The sequence below is a fragment of the Aplysia californica genome, unplaced genomic scaffold, assembly GCF_000002075.1.
Source record: "Aplysia californica isolate F4 #8 unplaced genomic scaffold, AplCal3.0 scaffold00730, whole genome shotgun sequence".
Taxonomy (NCBI): domain Eukaryota; kingdom Metazoa; phylum Mollusca; class Gastropoda; order Aplysiida; family Aplysiidae; genus Aplysia; species Aplysia californica.
In genome coordinates this window covers 324757-344660 of record NW_004798000.1, presented here as the reverse complement: position 1 = coordinate 344660, position 19904 = coordinate 324757, and the positions used below count along the sequence as shown (strand labels likewise).

Below are 19904 nucleotides of genomic sequence, written 5' to 3'. Positions count from 1 at the left end.
CCCCCCAAAAAAACCCTGCAGAGCCACAGTTTATGCTTCGCAGAAATATCATACAAAAATTCAGAAGAAACAAGCACTGTTATCTATGGCTATTTCAGTAGACCACATATTAAATTTAATAATCATGAGACTGTTATGGCCTGACAATCAGTAGTATCACAATCAACATACCAGCGGCATCTAGAGAGGAGATCTGAGCCAGGCAAGGAGGGAAGGTGTCAGCCAGCTGCGACATGACTCGATCCAACTGACGCTGAAGCAGGGGGCACACTCGTGCACTGAGGGCTCGTGCTGGGGTGTTCACTGCACGCTGGGAGGTAGGGATTATGTTCTGCACCGCACTGTCAACAGAGAGACAGAACTCAGTCAAATAAAAACAAAACCCCTGTCACTAAGACAATACATTTATCAACAAAAATACTGATAAAGACAGGCAACAGCACTTTGCACATACATACACTTACTTCAACATCTCTCTCCCTCTCCACAAAAACAAGACAGTAAACAGTTTAAACCTTAATATACATGATTGACTTTGAATAAACATAAAAATAGCATTCATACTGTCCAAGCTGTCACTGAAAGTTTACTTACTCAAAGAAGTCCTTAGCTGACACCTTGATGGAGGACTCATCCAGCTGTAAAGCTTCGTTGCTGATGTAGATCTGTGGGTAGCGTCGGCGCAGGGCTAGCATGGCTGCCTCCGTGCACAGAGCCTTGAGATCAGCACCACAGTAGCCTGGAAATATAGCAAGTCATAATATTATGACATGAGGAGTAAGTCACACCCCTTTCTATGTCACACCAAAAAAAAAAATTTTTAGTAAATAAATAGAGGATATTCTGCTTCATACAAAAGGTCACACATTCCCTCAACATAATGTTTTACAAGCCAAAAACAAAAATCACATACAAGATTAATACAAACTGTACAGAAAATTGATTGCACTAATGCAACAGTTATAATGACTTAACTTATCACACTTACCCACACATTTTTCTGCCAACTGAGAGATGAAATGGTCATTCAGTTTTGGGGTCCAGCAAGCTGTGTGAATCTTGAGAATCTGTGTTCTTGCCTGAAAATTAGCAAAAAAATCAATATTTACATGCCTTTTTTTTTCAGACTATAAATTCATTATTACTGACCACAACGAAAAGACAGTACAAAACACACCAAGCCACCTAACCAGTTACTATCTAAGAAGGATTTGAAATCGCAAATGCGAACGATAAAAGATTTCTTAGAAAAATGGAACGCTGCATGAAAACTGATGGAACGTCAATTTGGCATAGAAACACACGAAACCATCTTGAGATTCACAAAATGACAATCTGACATTTAGATCGAAAGGAAGAAGAAATACAGAGAAGCAAATCCACATAATATCAAACTCCTTTCATTTACAAGAAACACACACTGCATCTAAACGGGTTTTTTTGTAAGAGTTTTACGGCATTTGCAACACAATTACGTCATATAAGTGCCGAAGATTAGAGGTGTTACAAGAGAGTAACAAACACAAAAAAGAAAGAGGGGAGAAAAAGAGGATAGAATAGTTGTTTGATAGGAAAGAAGAAGCAACCCACCAACCACCCACACTACATAGTGAAGTCATAATTTGTATCCAGACTCCATCACAATATGAATGGTCAGGTTTAGCAAGAAAAAGATGAGGACAATACAAACATCGGAAAGAAGCAGACCCCAACATGAACCAACCATAGACCAGAGATGCAAATGAAATATAATAATAAATAGCATATGTATAGCGCAGATCCCTGCTCAACAGCAAGCTCTATGCGCTTTACACTATATACTTCTGTGTAGGTCAGGAATCATGGAACAGTACAGCACCAAAGTCTTACGCCAGTTCAATGAATATACTTTCAAAAGACAAACAATATAACCATAGATACTAACTTTCTAAAACCAACCAACTCCCCCCCCCCACGGGTCAAGTAACCCCCCTCCAAACCTTTCACTCACACTTTTCCCCATCAGTTAATTCAAGCTATTCACTTTATTTCAGCATCAGCGCAAGTCTGTGAGGAGCAACACGTGAAAAACAAGACAGTTTTTTTTTCAAACAACAAAGGACTTCCTACTCAAACCCTCAAAAACGTAGGCCCTATCAGATGTAATACTTTTTCCCGTTCTGGCTGACAACTATGCATGTCCATAAAAGGAGTGAGAGACCAACCTCTAGCGAAGGCAGAGGAAACAAGAACTCCCTGTCAAAGCGTCCTGGTCGTCTGAGGGCTGGGTCGAGGGAGTCAATCCTGTTGGTAGCCCCGATGACCACAATCTCCCCCCGGCTATCCAGCCCATCCATGAGGGCCAGCAGGGTGGACACGATGGAGCTGTGGATTTGATCCTGGCGGCTTGATCTCACTGGGGCCAGGCCATCAATCTCATCAAAGAATATTATAGAGGGACGGAACTTGTATGCCTGAAAAAGGTCAAGTTCAGCATTCTTTCAAAATTGTTTCAATTAAAATACACCTTTCGTAGGCCTTTTCTCCACAAACTTTTAACAGTGACAAATTTGTAACACTATCATTTATCTTTCACATTACATTAAAAAAAAAGAAAGTGAATATGTGTCATGACACGGAGGAGTCAGGCATTTGTCAAATTTTGGTCATATGGAGATATTGATATCATCTTAAAAGGCTGGTTCATTTTTCTTGCTTTCGATTAAAAAAATACCAATCCACCATGAACAGAAGTACAGTTTTGGGGTATTCGCAATTGAAGATGGGGGTAGCCCAGTTTCAGTGGTAAAAAAATTAACAAGAAAATAGCCGCCGAAGTTTAATTAATTCCATAGCTTGAGAGTCCTTGGAAACTGAAAATTTACACTTTTTGTGCCTTTAATTAAAATCCACATGGAAATGTTTTTTTAAAAGGAAACAAAACAAGTCGAAGAGCTAGAACTCAGATAGCTGTTGGATCAGAAAAGTAAATAGAAACAAAAGGTGTTGAGCTAAAACTTAAAAATTCTATAAAAATAGTCCAAAATGCCAGGTCCTTCAATTTCATCATTTGATGAGCGCCTGATTTCATCACGCTGCCTCACATATAATAATAAAAGCACCACCACTACTCTTTTAACCTGACAGGACCAGTATAAACAAAGCAAAAGAAAAATTAACTGTTGCCACTGGTTGAATTCACAGTAGTAAATACTTACAAAAACATTGCATTGAGCAAACTGTACAACGATAATAGACCATTGGCTCAATTCCTACCTGATCGAACAAGAGTCTGAGCTGCCTCTCGGACTCGCCCACCCACTTGCTCAAGCAGTCAGCACCTTTACGCATGAAGAAAGCCACTTTCCGGTCGCCATGGGAACACTCATTGGCCAAAGCCCGAGCTACTAGAGTCTTGCCTGTGCCTGATCAGGAAATAAGAGTAACCAGATTAAAAACAAGACTCAAATCTGATAATCCCTTATCCACAATAAGACACATTTTGCTATAAACCATTTTTCCATAACTTACCAATTTGAATTTTGCATCCATTTTAATCAAGACAATTCTAGGTAAGACATATCTATCTATAGACTACATGTCAGATAAAACCACCCCCCACAATGTTGGAGATACGTACAACCAGTACTGGGCTGTCCCTTTGTCAACACTAACAATGAAAACTCTGACCACAGGCATTGGGCACAGAGTATCCATTACAGCTGAAAAGTTATATCAAAATAAAATCTAATGTGAATTCCACATTCATCCAAAGAAAAGCATATCTATAAATTCTGCAACCAGCAGAGGAAACTAGATTAAAATGCTTTTATTACAATTACAACGGTCAGAAATTGTTGAAAACAGACCATATCCATAAAGCTTTCAACAGTCCAGAGGCTGAACCTACCTGGTGGTCCATAGAACAGCACACCTCTAGGCGGATCCACTTTGAAGCGTTGGAAAACCTTGTCATAAAGAAGTGGGAACACTACCATCTCTTTCAAAGCACGGATGTGTTTACCCAGACCTCCAATGCTGTTGAATGTCACCTAAAGACAGACAATTTAGAGTTTTATTTCACTGGCAGTAATGGTGAAATCACACACATTTGCATGAAATCATGAACAAAAGAGAAGGCGTTCTATCAGCTACAACTCATAACATTTTAAGTAAATATGACTGATACTGAATTCTGGAAAAATCTAACTGACACTTGATGCCCTAAAATATTCAGGAACACATAAAAAACAAACCGTAATTTAAAGTAACTGGGTGATAAAAAAGTACTGTGAATTGCTTTTCAATATAGCCAATTCACTCTAATCTCTATCCTCCATCTCCACAAAACCTGCTACATTTTTAGGGAAACAAAAGTATTTGTGTGAGGATACGATGGAATCAAGGCCCTTGTCAGCGTTTAGGCATATGGAATTATTGGTATCATTTTAAAGCTTGTTAATTTGTCTCCAATTTTTAAGGAAGAAAAATAAGCATCTATTTTAGAAGCCAAAGATATCTTTTATTGAAGGAGATGGGGGTCGCCTGGTGTCAGAGGTAAAATTAGCGGGAAAATAGCTGCCAAATGTTGGTGACACGGAAACTGTAATTTCACATGCCCTGTTGATTAATGGTTTTCAGTGAAATTCACACAGAAAAGTATTTTAAATGGACATTAAAGTTATTAAGCCAAATTAACAGGTGAAAAAATGTATTTCTTCAATTTCCTTATTTTGAAAAGTACCTGATTTCACCACAATGCCACACAAATGATTTAAAAAAACTTTTTATTAAACGCAAAACCCTCTGACAACCAAGTTCAGGCTGGAGACCAGATGCGTCTTAATACACAAAAAAACTTGCTTGTAAGAGGGCTGGGAGCAGGTGGGTGTCACTTGAACCAACACCCCCCCCAACTAAAAATAGTTAAATGTCCCGCACGCTCATATTTGACCTTATGCAGTTGCAAGCGCCGTGAAACACTTACCCCCCCCCCCCCCAAAACAAACCCCATTAAAGGCTTATAACAAAAGGATGGCTGCTCAGCAATAGAAAAGCCACTTGGCAAAATCAAAATCTGAATACATGTAAAAGGTATTGTATATCACTGCATTGGGTTGACTGGAAAGCAAATTAAGTAGGAACAGAATACTGGTTGGTATACAAATAAAATAGGGCCAGGAGCTTGTACATACATTTCTGTCAATATTCATTGGCTCCACATCAGCCAGACTGGCGCCTGACTTGACTCTATCCTTGATGACTCCCGCTGGGGGCAAGGCATTTGATGAAAAATTCATAGGCATCAACCTGAAATGGAACAAAAAGCATGAGAATAATCATATAGTGCACAGTATTAGTAAGAGCAAAGAGTCTACATAACAAGAGGGGCCACTTCTCTCTTTGAGCCAATTAAAAAAGTGTCCTCAAAATTCGGTGGCGCCCTCTCCGCAAAAGGCGCACCCTTTGCGAACAGTTATCCTACTTGAGTTAAAAAAATCCAAATGAAACTAGCAAGTTTTTTAATGAATTTCGGAAGAACGCTTTTTTTTAATGGTTACGCTGACAAAAAACCTCTTCCAGAGGAAAGGGTGATTGTTTTCTTCATTTAATTTGACTTAAGAATGAAAGGCGAGAGGTCATTAAAATAAAAAAACCTAAAACTCCGCACTGAACGAACCCGAACTTCTGATGAACAGCAGTCAATCTGCGCACGCAAGGAGGTGCTATTCCTATTCTTCTTCTGGAAAAACGAAAGAGAGCTTCAAAACAGACTGCAGCGCCATCTGAAGCAAAGAGCGAACTTCCTGCGGACACTTTTTTGGCTGAGTGGCCCATCTTGTTATTTACTATCTTTGGTAAGAGGCATGTATCTAACAAAGACATTAAGTACAGTTTTGAAGAATCTTCAAAATGAAATTTCAAGAAAGGAAAGTTCCTGATCACATTCAAAATATTCCACTCAATAAATACAATCAGATTTCCTCTTTGACAGGCATACGTCCAGTCTCCCAGTAGGAGGTGAATACACGAACACATATCATATGGCAAATAAATTCATACGATTCCTTTGTTCCCAAGCAATCAACAAATATATGCCAACCTGTACTACCAAATGGTTTCAAATAAATTTCTATAAATATCATGCCACTAAGAAGTGTTCTGTATTACCTGCTCCTTGCCTTGGCCATACTCTTGTTTTTTCTGTGTTTGAATTTCTTTTCATCACTACTCTCACTGTCAGATGAGGAAGTGGAGCTGGAGTCAGAGTGGAATGCTGAGCGTTTTCTGTGAAAATTGGTGTCAGCTCAAGTGAAGGAAGTGCTGGAGTTTTGGGGAGTTTTTAGTAATGACAAGCACATCGACAGGACAATGGTTATTTTTTAGGGCAGAGAAAAAGAAGGACACACAACAAAAGCAACAAAAGGAAAGGAAAGAATACCTTCCCGTGGCCCTCTCCAACCACTCATGGAAATACTGGGATAACATCTCAAGTTCACAACAAAACCACAAAAAAAAACCCCAAAAAAACCCTACAGGATGTCCCAGCTTATATGCTTACTAGATCTAGTCATCAAATATTCATGTCAGCTCTTTTTTAGTTTTAATAAGTTTTACGGCACTTGCAACACAATAAGGTCATTTAAGTGCCGAAGAATAGATTATGTGTTACAAGAGAGTAACATACACAAAAAAGAAGAAGGGGAGATAAGGACCACAGATGCTTGATTGGAAAGAAGGAACAAACCACACCAGAGCACCTGCCAACCACCCACATGTCAACTCTGATAATGTGAAGACTTCGTTCTAGTTAGTACCATGATGCCCTCCCCCTCATGATAATACAAGGGCCACAATGAGTCTATGAAACTTCTCAGGATCATCATCAACAGATTGTTAATGCATAATAACACCATATTCAGTTGTCCTGCCATCCTCACTTTACATGAGAAAATGAAGCAAAAAGAAAAGACTTAGCATTCACTTTCATGTCATGACAACAGAGCAAAAGACCCACAGAGCGCAGTCAATCAGCTTATTGTAGAAATCTATTGGCACTAAACTAAAAGGAAAACATTTCTAATGACTAAAGTGAGAGAGAAACTTAAAACCATGTAACCCTGTCAGCACTTTGCAACTGTATTTCAAGTCCTGAGCTATTTATGCATAAAAAGCATTCTCTTACAGCTAAATATTACCATACAGGGTTAGTGGACTACATCAAGCTGAAAAATGGTGTACTTGACATAAAGCGCAATAACCGGATAATTCTAGAAATCCAGATTTCCGGATTAATCTAGACGTTGATTCTCTGATAAAGACATCTTTAGAGAGACTTGTTGATGGCCTACGCTCTGTTGAAAAAAAATCCAACAAAACTATTTTAAGACAAAGTTGATCCAAAAGTAGTTTCCTTGTTTACAAAAAAAAAAAAGTACTGAGCAGGACAGCTCAAGAGACAGCAATTGTAAAGTCTTTTAAACATTCAAAGTCAAACACAACACAGTGAAAAAGGGTATGTAGACCTGCATGTGAGCCTCAACCAGATTGTCTGAAAATTTTGCGCAAACCCCCCCCCCCCCCCTCCACAAAAAGAAAGCCTTTGTGGGTGTCATAAGGAAGGACATCCGAGTAACGAGCGACCACCCCAACAAACAGAATATAAAGAAGAGACCTAACCCTACCCCCAAAAAGAACCTGCAACGGGACTCATGTAAAAAGGCCAAAACAAGTCCTAAATGAAAAAAAAATAAAAATAAAAAAAACCACACTCCAAAACAAACAAGGAGCATAAAAATAAAATCTAGATCTAGATCTAGATAATCTAGATCTAGATATATCTAGATCTAAATAAATAAATAATTCACGCACCTGATGAAATGCTTATTTTTACCAATATTAATATTACAGCACAACCTATGATAGGGTTTGACATAATAGAATTGGAATATGAATCCTCCATTGAGGTCTATAATGATCTATATCTATATAAATCTAGATCTAGATATAGATCTAGATTCTATTAGTATTAGAACAAGAGAGTCGGACTTGAATGAAGCCACACGATCTGAACAATTGAATTAGTCAACAAACGAAATTCAAAATGGCCGCTCGAGCACGAAACTGAAAGTAGATAATTTAGGTTGTCGTCCTTTTTCGTATTCGCATTTCTACTTAGGTTCCGACAATTATGTCGGAAACGCCGACGTCGGCGGTGCACGCGTCAGCGGCCGGCACGAAAACGAAAGTGCCGACGAAGCCGACGGGAGAAAAAGGGGTCGCTGGCAGTCGGCCAAGCCTCGCACTACGCACATTGAATTGACTGATACAGCCGGGCCTAGCGATAGCATCGGCCGGTTCGCGGGTCGGGTCGCGATTGTCGGATTTCAGACGATTGTCGGCAAACATGCAGGTCTAGGTATGTCCTTCACAAACGGACTTTCCTCCACTGACCTTTTGTTTCTCCTCTGGGCAGGAGACTGATACGTCTGATTTGTACTCTTCTTGGTTGGCGTTGATGCAAAAATGGAGTGATCAGTCCTACGGATTTTTCTCTCTGCAAGATAAAAATAAAAATGCATATTTCAGAGGAATAGCTGCAGCATTTATTCCATAAAATCAACGGATAGTTTCAGTATCAGTATTACTATTATTGATGTCATAATTTACCCATGACTACAGTCACAATTGTACCAACTGCATCAGGATAACTCTGTGACATGACTTTAGACAGACAAAACAGTTAATGGAAGTAAATTTGCCTCTCTAACCACACACTGAAAAATTGCAGATGGAAAAAAATTGTCTCTTCATAGTCTTGCAGCATGTTTAGCCAAAAAAAATAAAAGAACAGAATGAACTCTCCCCCCCCCCCCCAATTAAAAACAAAAGACAGTTATGCAGATGTTGCCATAAAAATCATGTTTGAACAGCTTCATCAACCAACTTATGCTGTGAATAATGCAAAATCTACAAAAAGGTGAAAATAAAGCCCTGTCAAAAGTGAGAGAAGGAGAACTACCTTCAACAGGAGCCTTGTACAGATCTGTCCTAGGCTTGTGCTCCCGTAGAGAGTACTGCTTCACCACTGGCTGCTCTCTCTCTCTTTTCCCTCCACTCAGCCTCTTAGAAGAACGCCGGGAACCAACACTGTTGTCCCCATTCTCCTCACCCTCCTCCCTTTCATCGTCATCATCACCTTCCTCTTCCTCATCATCTTTACTGTTATCATTCCTGTTCCTTTCTTTATCATCTCCTGAAATAAAAGAAAACAAAACATAATTTTTTCCCCCAGACTATTAATATCTGTCCAGGACATGATCCGCCCCACTGGCATTTATGATTTCTATCACTGTAAAGAATAAAAGACAGTTCTCTCTTTAGGACTATATCGAGACCAATAGTCATTCAGGAAAGAAGAACAAATTAAGATAAAGAAATTGTTTAAACAATGATGTGCTCATAGGACAAGAAGGCTAACAGTTTGGAAGAACAAACTCTAAAGAATCAAAAGCAGAAAAAAAGGTGGGCTACTCAGCAAGACACTGGCTTTGAAAGGGCCAGGGTACCAAACACATATGTATTTGACTTTTAACAAAACAATTCTAACGTTCTCACATGCATTTCAAAAGAGATTTTTACATGTTGGATTCTTCATTAGCAATTCATGCGCAATCAACAAACAGTTCACAGGAATACTAAACATACTTTTTATTAGCAGAAACAAAGCTTAACCCCGTACACTATCTAATCCCCCCCCCCCAACCAGCCGTCTGTGCCCCAGCATTAACCTTCACATCAGCTGCTGCAAATCAGACATTATAAAATTATTAATTATGAATAACTTCTACAGCTCATCATCTATACCAATGAAAATTTCAGTGGTCTTTCTTCAGGTCCTGGACAGTGGGCCCGGGAGAAAAATTAATTTCTTTACCTTAAACGAAATAGAAAGCATGACAAACTAATTTATATAAATTATGGCACAACAATAAATATTTTCAAAGGTTAAATACATAGACATACAAACCTTGCTCAGAGTCAGAATCATCATTTATGGGCACTCCATACATGTTCCTCTTGACTTGCACACGTTTCCTTTTCACTCTGCTGTACATGTCTGAAAACTGCTGAAGACCAGAAATTTTTTTTTTGAAAACCTCTATGAAATTAAGGATCCCTGTGGATTTCAATCTGCTGAAGACTGAAAGCCAGATTCATCCGGACCTACCATGCCAATATAAAACAGCATGGTTATCACATATAATTAGTAAACTTTTGCACAAAATAAGTGAATACGAAATCTTGATGTGCTGAACTGTCAATACGAAATCTTGATGTGCTGAATTGTCAAGTTTAAACATTCACTAGTAAATTCAAACCGAGGACTGAGCTGACCCCCTGCTTTTGTCCAATCTGGATGCAACACCTATGACAAAGTCTTTGATCTGAGAATTTTCAAATCGATCATGGAAAAGAGGACAGCCACTGAAACAGAAAGTCAGTCCGTGGCAAAACTGATGGAGGACTTTTACCTCAGAACTGACAAAAAAGAAAAGGACAGGGAAAAGGAAAAAACTGCCGATTGCATTTATAGCATTATTGGCAAACCATACCAAGAGCCTATTTGTATCTAGAAGAAGAGACACGCAGAACAGGGGTCACTTACTTATCTAAATGTGAGCTAACACAGCTAAGGTACCGCTGTCTGTCAGGAGACACCCCAGTTTGATTCCCCAGGGGGACGAAAATTTTCTTGCGTGTCTCTCTTCAAATCATCTAAGCTGTATGCAAAATAAAGTACAAAACATTTCTTTGTTGTACCATCCAAGCACAAAATTCACCCAAAGAAACTTTCCACACTCAAATAGACTTGCACCCATGACACCCCGAAAAAATTATGGAATGTAAATCCGGAAGAAAAGGCTTCACCTGGTTGTCTTCTGAATCCTGGTCCTTCAAGTCAGACTGGTCCATGTGCTCATCGACGTCCTTCTCCTGGGCTGGAGGGCTCACCAGATACGACTGGTTCAACTTGTTATAAATCTGAACATACAGAAGTACAAAAGGAAAAAATGAAACATTTACCTTTTACATGACTCGTGTCACAACAACTGCAGCACATGTCAAAATAAACCTTTCTCTATTTATGAGAAGTTTGAAAAAAAATACCTCAACACTGTGGTTAATTTTGGCAATTTTTAGAAGAAAAAGATGAAGAGAATCTCAACAAAACAGAACTACTAAACTGAAATAAATTCTACAGGAACAAGGACAAAGCTTTGAGTGTCCATGAGAGCAGATCAGGGCTTCCACCAGCTGAAGCTGAAAGTAAGGACAATTCTGCCGGGGGTCTGGGTGCCGTATAGGTGGGGGGTTCAGGGTGCTTTTAGAGGGTTGAAAATGGCATTTGGGAGCCAGTTTGCAGAGATTGCCTACAAACCATAACATTTATTTTTTCACCAACATTTTGTCTTGTTTGATTTCTTCACCAAGATCTACACAATATATATATCCATTGATGGCAATGTTTAAAAGCAGGTTCCCCCTCCAGTGCTACTTTAATTCAATTAATTTGGCATCGCTCCATTGATAGAGGGCAAACCTGGGAATAATGAATATGTCAGAACCTCAGACCACCACTTCGAATTATTCTTGATTCTATTAAGTTTAAGGATAAATTTCTTTCATCACGGCCCTTGACCTTATCGTGTTCTCGTGCCGCAGAATCTTCACATTGATAATTTATCAAAATCTAGACAAATTTGAAAAAGGTTTCTTTCTGAAAGTACTTTTCTGTCTAAGATCACTAGTCAATTTACTTAATCAACGCGCAGATTTTCCAGCCGCAGCAACAATCCGAAGATAGACATACGGAATGAGTGAATGATAGAAAGGAGGAAATTGGCACAAAAAGTTTGCCAGATTTTGATCAATCTACAAGTAAAAATGTACTCCCGACAAACCCGCAATGAATGTATGGGGCATAACGGAATAAAGGCTGATTGCAGGAAATGTGCAATCTGGCAGGTCTCTATAACATTAACTTATTGCCGAGAGAATTACCGTAACTTATACTAGTACTAGACGATACGAAGGTATGTACGGATCTTTTGCTACAGAATGTCGGTGGAGGAACAAGTATGGTGGCAGAAAGTACGGATTTCCGTAAAAATACGGAAGAGTGGAAGCACTGACAGATAAAAACTGCTAAAAAATAAGACTGTTAAATACAACTGGAAACAGAGACGAAGAAAGGAAATAGTGGTGTCAAACCGAATTGATGAGGAAATAAAGCCTTGACCAGAAGTTTAAAAAAAATTCGCCTTGCCTGTCTTTTTGTTCGAGAACTCTTACGCCTCATGGATTCTGTGTGTTCATCGTCATCATCGGTCACTGAGTGATCTTGACTCTCCTCCGCAGGGGCAGACATTCTCCTGCGCTGCCTTCGCTCAGACCTCACCTGGTGTTCTTCCAGCAACTCCTGCTTAATATCATGCGATCGGCTGTAGCGCGACCGCCGTCGAGAAGACATCATCTCATGCATGGGCTGACGACGACTGTGTCTGTACGAATCTGCAACACAAGTTACAGTTCCCAAAAGTTACAAAATTCGAAACTAGCAACTTGTGAATAGAGCACAACTGATAATACAACATAAACTTAAGGGATAAAGAATTATGAGAGAGGGAAAACACAGAAATTAAATACTAGAACAGTTCAGGTCGTCACCCAAAAACTTGGGATACTGGGAAGACAACAAAAAAATTGTGCTGAAATGACATTTTCAGAGTGTGCAGTTCATCTCAAACAACTACTTCATGTTTTATTGTTACCAAACCAAATCAGCAGGTCTTTAAATGGACTTAATTCTTAGAGAAAGATTTTTAAACAAGAAGATAAAAAGAGAAAGAATCCTATCACGTGGCAAAAGCAGGCTTTTAGGAAGCATGTTCTTAGGAAAAAAACAATGTACTGTTCATAACGATGTGGGGAAAAAAAGCACCAAGCACCCTCCCTTCAGAGACCAAAGACAGAAAATGTCAACATATTCATATAAAATAAAATCGAACATAATTACAAACATTGACATAGTGTTTTTCCAAAAAAATAAGCACAAGAAACAACAGCAATTCATCAAAATTAAAGCTAATGCTTAAGTTGACTTGATTTTCATACGGCACAATCGATAAAAAGAGAAAATAATGAAACATATTTTTATGTCAACTGCTGCAAACTGTGTCTTTCAAAGAGTTGGCAGTGAGGAAACTACACACAGTCCATTAATGTTATATGCTACTGCTGAAGCCTGAACACGGTTTTTTTAAAATTGAACATTTCATCATTTTGAAAAGTAGCAGTTAATTGAAAATGATAAATCTTCAAACTCACCATCATCAGAAGAGTCTGCATCCAAATAATTATAGGCATGGCTGAAAAACAAAAAACATAGGATAAATTAAAACTTCTACTTAAAAGTCTACATTATAATACTGAATACTGCTGTTCACCCTGCCGAACAGATGCCTTTCCATCTAAAAACAAGAGTTATGCCACACTGGCATTATAGTCACATCATGTGACTAAAAAAAACAACAACCCAAAACCCAACAAAGATACACCCCCCAATAAAACCGTTAAAAAATTTATACAGAAAAAAAAACCCCAGAACTTCATATAAAATTCTGAGACTGAAAAATACTATGCTGATATCCCATTCCTTTAAATATACTACCAAATACACAATAGGGCTTGGGATCTATATACAGGGTGTCCAAAAAGTCGCCGTGCACCGTCCTGAAGCACACTTATTGTTGCATCCTGAAACACACTTATTGTTGCATCCTGAAACACACTTATTGTTGCATCCTGAAACACACTTATTGTTGTCGCTCACAATCCTGAAACACATTTATTGTTACAGAGACTCAAATTGAGCACCATTTTCATTTTAATACAACTCTCTACTCTTCGCAATTAGCTGTTTTTAACTTTCCTTGGTCCTTAGGGTATCTGGATGGATTTGTGATTGTATCTTTCAATTCGTCAAGAGAGCATGGACAGAGAAAAAACCCAGATTTTTAGGATGGTGCGCGACTTTTTGGACACTCTGTAGAGCTTTTCTTGATTGATGCACAAACGCAATGACAATGACTCGGCCTTATATATTATATGGTCAGACTTACCTCGGCCCTACACGAGGCCGTAGGCGTGATTCCACAACTTTGTCTTCAAATACATTGTAAGCATGTCTCCCTCCCCTATAGGACAGTGTTGGATGTTGACCATCTTCTTTGCCCTGCAAAAAAAAGGAGACAATGAATATGAAACAGGGGTTCCAGTGGCCCAGCCAGTGGGATCAAGGGTCTCCTGTGCGGTCAGCAAGCAGTGGTCAAAATTTAACACTTCTTAAGTGCTATCCTGCCTCTAAAAATCACAAATATGGTATCATGCATCAGCAATTACATCAGTGCTTGCACCTCATAGATTGGACCTCCATTTGACATTTTTTTAAAAGAGAAACTATTGATCCTCCTATGTTTCTACCCTTAGTCCCATTCATCAGTGTAATAACCACAATCAACCAATGTCATCCTTCCAATGCTAGTAAAATATATATATACATATATATACAGTCAAACCTGCCCTGACGGCCACCTCTATAAGACGGCCACCTGTACAAATGGTCACTTTCCATTTCCCCTCTTGCATTTTTTCTATATAATTTAACTGTGTAAAACGGGCACCTGTCCAACGCGGCTGCGGCCACCATAATTTAACACACAACCCCTTCACACTAAGCAATAACACCTGTCTTAGACGGCCACCTTAGTGACTCCGTTATGTTTTTTTGTCATAAATTGTGCATTGGCCCCTGGCGATGTGGACGAGCTGTCATAATTCAATCACCTGTCGTTGTTAGGTAGTCCCTCCAACTGATCATGTTGCGTAGGCCCCTCCCACTGTCGACCAATAGCTACCAATTTTCAGCTGCTGGTGAGGTAAGCATGTGATCCCTCATAACCCATAAGTTAAGCCCCGCCCAGAACTCATATACATACACAAATCGTAAGTGAGATGAGTGGTCACTGTTTACCCAGTCTGTAACAAAGTAACAAAAGATGTCTACATGAACTTGTGACAGAAGCGTCGCTCGTTCTCCGAGTAGTGGCAACCTGTGTGTTTGTTTTAACATGGCATTCGGTTTTCCTTGTCTGATACAAATTTCGTTTTATTGTCTCCCATGAGCAAAATCAGCAACAAAATACAAACCAACAACAAAAACAACAATGCGGCTAATTTCGATTGGGACCTCAGATGGGAGTGGTTTGTTTTCTTCATCTTGATCAGTCCTGCCTAAGACAGCCACCTGTCTTATACGGCCACTTTTCTCCTTGACAATGGGTGGCCGTATATATATATATACAGTCAAACCTGTGTAAGACGGCCACCCATTGTCAATTACTTTGTTGCAGACTGGGTAAACAGTGACCACTCATTTCGCGTACAATTTGTGTATGAGTTCTGGGCGGGGCTTATGGGTTATGAGGGATCACATGCTTAGCTCACCAGCAGCTGAAAATTGGTAGCTATTGTAATTGGTCAACAGTGGGAGGGGCCTGTGCGTATGCATCACATTGTGAGTACCAGCTGGGGTCACCAAAGTTCATTCAAAGTTTGTGCGCTGCGAAGTAGGGCCTATAGGGCTATAGGGCTCCGGAATGAGGGTGGGGATTGATTTTTTTAAAAAGTACAGTCTGGGGAGGGGTGGGGATGAAGGCAACACCGGATGAAAAAAACTGAACTTGGGCTTGGGAGTTCTGAACTGCCCGGTTACCGTGTACGTGACACCAGAGAGTATTTAATTATATATAGGCCGTCTTTATTCGGCTTATTCGGACTCGAGTCTGAATATGAACAAATGTTATTCGGACTCGGGTCCGGAAAAAAGGAAGAGTCTTCGTTCAGTGCTTCAAATTTTCCGCCATTTTTTAGTTTCCCCCACACCTTTTCTGCTGATCCGATGCCCGCCGCCTCATTGATACGCCCTCCCACGTTTCCCACATTCTTTGTTGTAGAAAAAGGTAAAATTGAAGATTAGCAGACCACCTGGCACCTGCATATTATGAGCTGTGTAAAAAAAAAAAGACTGATTCGTTTAAATACACAAGCCTGTGTCATCTTGATTGTTTACCAAGAAAAAGTTGTGTTGCTGTGTAGAGCTCAGCATACAGCAACTTTTGATTGCATAGACCAGCGCACAATTCATTACGTAGATCTACGTCAAGACTAGCTTATTATTGTAATAATGATCAGTTGCCGGGGGAAAAAAGACTGACGTGTATGCGACGTTCAACGCCCGGACCGAAAGTGCCCCACCCCCCACCCCGACGCGCACACAGCCAAACGTGTGCAGGCCGCCCATCCGACACACGCTAACAAGCCATCTTTAATTGCTTCTGATGACCTCTTGACAAATAAACATTTATTAGAAGCGCTATAACTTTTCAGGCCGGCCTCAAATTCATCATAAGATAAAAACTCGGCTCCTGCACAAAACGCCATTTTGCCCGAAGTGATCAAGGTCTCTACCCAGCCTGAGGCGAATCACGAGTGAGGCAGGACAGGAAGCCGGAGTCAAGAGTCACAGGAAGTCCAAAAAACATATTTTCAAGTCCGAATAGTCACTTCGTTATATAGATTCTATATAGTCTCTGGCTCTGGTGACACTGAGACTACATGCCCGGTTGCCGGTTACCATGTATGTAGACTGTAGATATTGAGGCTACACTACAATACATGCCTGGTTACCGTGTGCATGACACTGAGAATACGTGCCCGGTTGCCGGTTGCCGGTTACCGTGCGTGTACGTAGACACCGAGGCTAGGTGCCCGGTTACCTTGTAGGCCTACGTAGAGTAGACACTCCGAAATATAAATTATTGGGCGCTTTTTTGGGTAGTTCCCACCCCCCAATTGGCCCCAAGAGTGGGGGGGGGTTCAGTCTAGATCTAGATGTAGATCTCTAGGCTCAAATAAGGGGGTGGGAATGGGAACTACCAAAAAAGCACCTAGATCTAGATCTAGATCTAGATCCCCCCCCTGAATTTTACCACAAGGGGGTGGGAACTACCGAAAAAGCACCGTAGATTCTAGATTTCTATGTATACTTGTGGACGTGACTTTGTTCCCGGTTACCGGGTCTGTAGATCTAGATCTAGATCTAGATCTAGATCTAATCTAGATCTAGATCTAGATTAGATCTAGATCTATACACTTCGAATCAGAAATCTAGAATTTCTCTCTAGATCTAGATCTAGAAATCTAGATCTAGAGTATAGATCTAGAATCTAGATTCGAACCAACCACAGGAAGCATGGTTCAAGTAGAAAATCTAGATCTTGGCAAAGAGTAGCCTAGATCTAATTCAGCCGACAAAATCTTGCCATAAACTGTAAACGAATGTCCCACGCGCAATGTATTGAACACCAAAGTATCAACTGGACACGATCGAAAGTAGAAAGGGAGGTCATTCACTTCAGAGAAAGAGGTTGGTGGGTCAGCATGTCATCATGTACTGTAGTACTGAGACACCGTTGGTCAACAGACAAAGAAACGTCAGACACCGCGAAAATGTTTTCGTACAATATGGAGGCACTGCCATCAGCTGAGCAATAAATTATCCAAATCAAAAAGTACGAAAGCTTTAGAATCGTACTAAAGCAACAAACATCTAGTAAAATTAAGACTTTGGTTATACTGGTTCAACCAAGGCGCGTAAAACGGTTGCAATGAAAGAGGCAGAAAAAAAGACCCCAAGGGTGTTCCGCCAAGTTTTGTATCGTTTTGCTTACCTCTGTGCTCTTTATTCCATGACGGTTCCTCTCGTTCCTAAGAGATAAAAACTTAGGAGAGCATTCCTCCTCGCCATCACCACTATGTCTTGTCCGAACCATTTTCAGAACATTTCTATACGACTCTCACTACCGAGGGAATAAACAACCATAACCAACCAAACCAAACGATCATCCACCGAATTCACCGACACTCCAGATTTTTTTATTGACTCAAGCCAAATAGGCTAGGCCTAGGCAAAACTCGAAGTTTGATCAACGTGTCTCATGTCTGGGCCTGCCACTCACCTCCCTCTGTCGTCCTCAAATTTAATTCTCACTGTTATTGTTGCCTTTTTCCGCCAATGTTTGTTCAGTTACTTTTTGTTTTACGCGATCTTCCTTTCTTCGTCATTTTAAGGGTAAGGGCCCTGCGTTTTTGCGCGCTTACATTCTTTCTTCTATTGCAGGACTTCTTGAACGGGGTTTGTTATGTTTGGGGGTTTTTTCGAGAAAAAAATTGCCTTGCTCTAGATTGTTTCGTCAGCGGCTTTCCTACAGTTTAGCTATTATATACAGAGGAACGGGTCATTGTATTTTCTCAAAGGAAAACTGTATGTTCGTACTTTCATCAAGATGATCAAAGTTGTGATATTTTTATACATTCCATCCGTCCTATGTTTGCTTATTTTGTACTTTGTAATATCTCGACCAGTTTTTAAGTTTTATCTTACACTCGAGCTTTAATCTCTGCTGAACTATGTCAATGCATGGCATATATGAGACATACAGAAAAGAGGCTTCTTATTGTTCAATTACACAAATAATTTTGTACAGCAAACCATGATCACTTTCGCTGTTGAAGTAGGCCTACGGGTGGCCTCGGCGATAATTTCGATTATTTTTTTATATTTTTTTCTTGTTCACGTGTTAAGAATATCTTTATTATATATTTTTTTAAAATATTAATAAGACTGAAAGGAAACGTTTTCAGACGTCTGGGATCCTTTCTTCTCTAACTCAAAGCATATGACCATGACATAATCACAATTCACAATAAAGTCAGGGCTTGTGACCTCCGAGCCTGTCGGACGTAAAGCCTTTTTTTTTTTTTTTTTTTTTTTTGGCGCTGTTAATCCAAACAGCTGGCAAAGTAAATAATGCTTGATGTCTATTTTACCAGGTCGATGCTTGAGAGTGGAAGGATGATACTGACAACAACTCTTTGTTTATGTTATTAACTTATAGCCAATTCAAAGTACCAATTAAACCAATTTATCATCAAGCCTTTTATGAGAACTGTAAACATCGAACTATTCTTAATTCTTAATTAGATCTAGATTTATATAATGTTTTTGTGGACAGGAGTGATTTGCCTTCTCAGGTCTGTTTTGTAAGTAGGTCAAATCCGCCAAATCTGGGAAAACATTATTTTTAACCACTCTCCAGACGTTGTGCTTTCGCGGACAAAAAAGAAACCAATATAGAGCAAAATAAGGATGGTTCGGAAACAATATCATCCTTATAAGAATAAGTTCAAGCAATTTTGTACATACAATATATCATATGAATTTTAAACGTCCATTTTAAGCGCACATTTTGACAGAATAAGACGCGCAGTAATATCAACCGTTTCATCTCTCATTGATGCTGGCGGGAGATTCGCAAAGCCTACTTTCGAAATTACGTTGAAACTGTAGGCTTCCTGATTGTTCGCGGGCACGCCCCCTCCGGAAGCTCGATCCAGCGCCAGCTGATTTATTCTGGAATGGAGCAATCAAGCAAAGCTTTTTCACTCGTCTTCTGTTTCTATTACCATAACCATGACTGCTCTCTTTTCTTATATTAGAGCAAAACAGAAGACAGAGTGCCTGAAAAATGCAGTTTTGCTTTGCTGCCGCAGTTTCAAGATGTTTTATAAGCTGACTTAAGCATATTAAATTCATTCATGCATGTTGTATACTGTCTGGCCTGGCATTGGTCATTATATTCCAAGATTCTTATGATTAAAAAGCATAAACAGGTAGAACAAAGCAATGAAGAAATAGGAAAAAATTACGCTTAAGCCTACATGTAAGACGTTTCTACGTC

At 39.7% G+C, this 19904-nt stretch overlaps 1 protein-coding gene across 4 annotated transcripts in view; it reads right to left on the bottom strand.

Annotated features, from left to right (window-relative positions):
* Positions 1-18016, bottom strand: part of LOC101860846 (ATPase family AAA domain-containing protein 2) — a 38525-nt gene extending 20509 nt beyond the window's left edge. For 3 of the 4 annotated variants that reach the window (XM_005108882.3, XM_035972526.1, XM_005108884.3), the window contains exons 1-16: positions 17835-18016; positions 14166-14278; positions 13372-13412; positions 12311-12555; positions 10912-11025; positions 10010-10109; positions 9002-9235; positions 8434-8536; positions 6151-6267; positions 5175-5289; positions 3890-4031; positions 3256-3404; positions 2205-2453; positions 989-1079; positions 595-739; positions 172-341 (exon numbers count right to left, since the gene is read on the bottom strand). In XM_005108882.3, the coding sequence (XP_005108939.1) occupies positions 172-341; positions 595-739; positions 989-1079; positions 2205-2453; positions 3256-3404; positions 3890-4031; positions 5175-5289; positions 6151-6267; positions 8434-8536; positions 9002-9235; positions 10010-10109; positions 10912-11025; positions 12311-12555; positions 13372-13412; positions 14166-14278; positions 17835-17936 (2230 nt within the window). In that variant the 5' untranslated portion in view covers positions 17937-18016. The remainder of the gene's footprint in view (positions 1-171; positions 342-594; positions 740-988; positions 1080-2204; positions 2454-3255; positions 3405-3889; positions 4032-5174; positions 5290-6150; positions 6268-8433; positions 8537-9001; positions 9236-10009; positions 10110-10911; positions 11026-12310; positions 12556-13371; positions 13413-14165; positions 14279-17834) is intronic. The other variant, XM_005108883.3, reaches the window with a different exon arrangement.
* Between the last annotated feature and the right edge of the window lie 1888 nt (positions 18017-19904).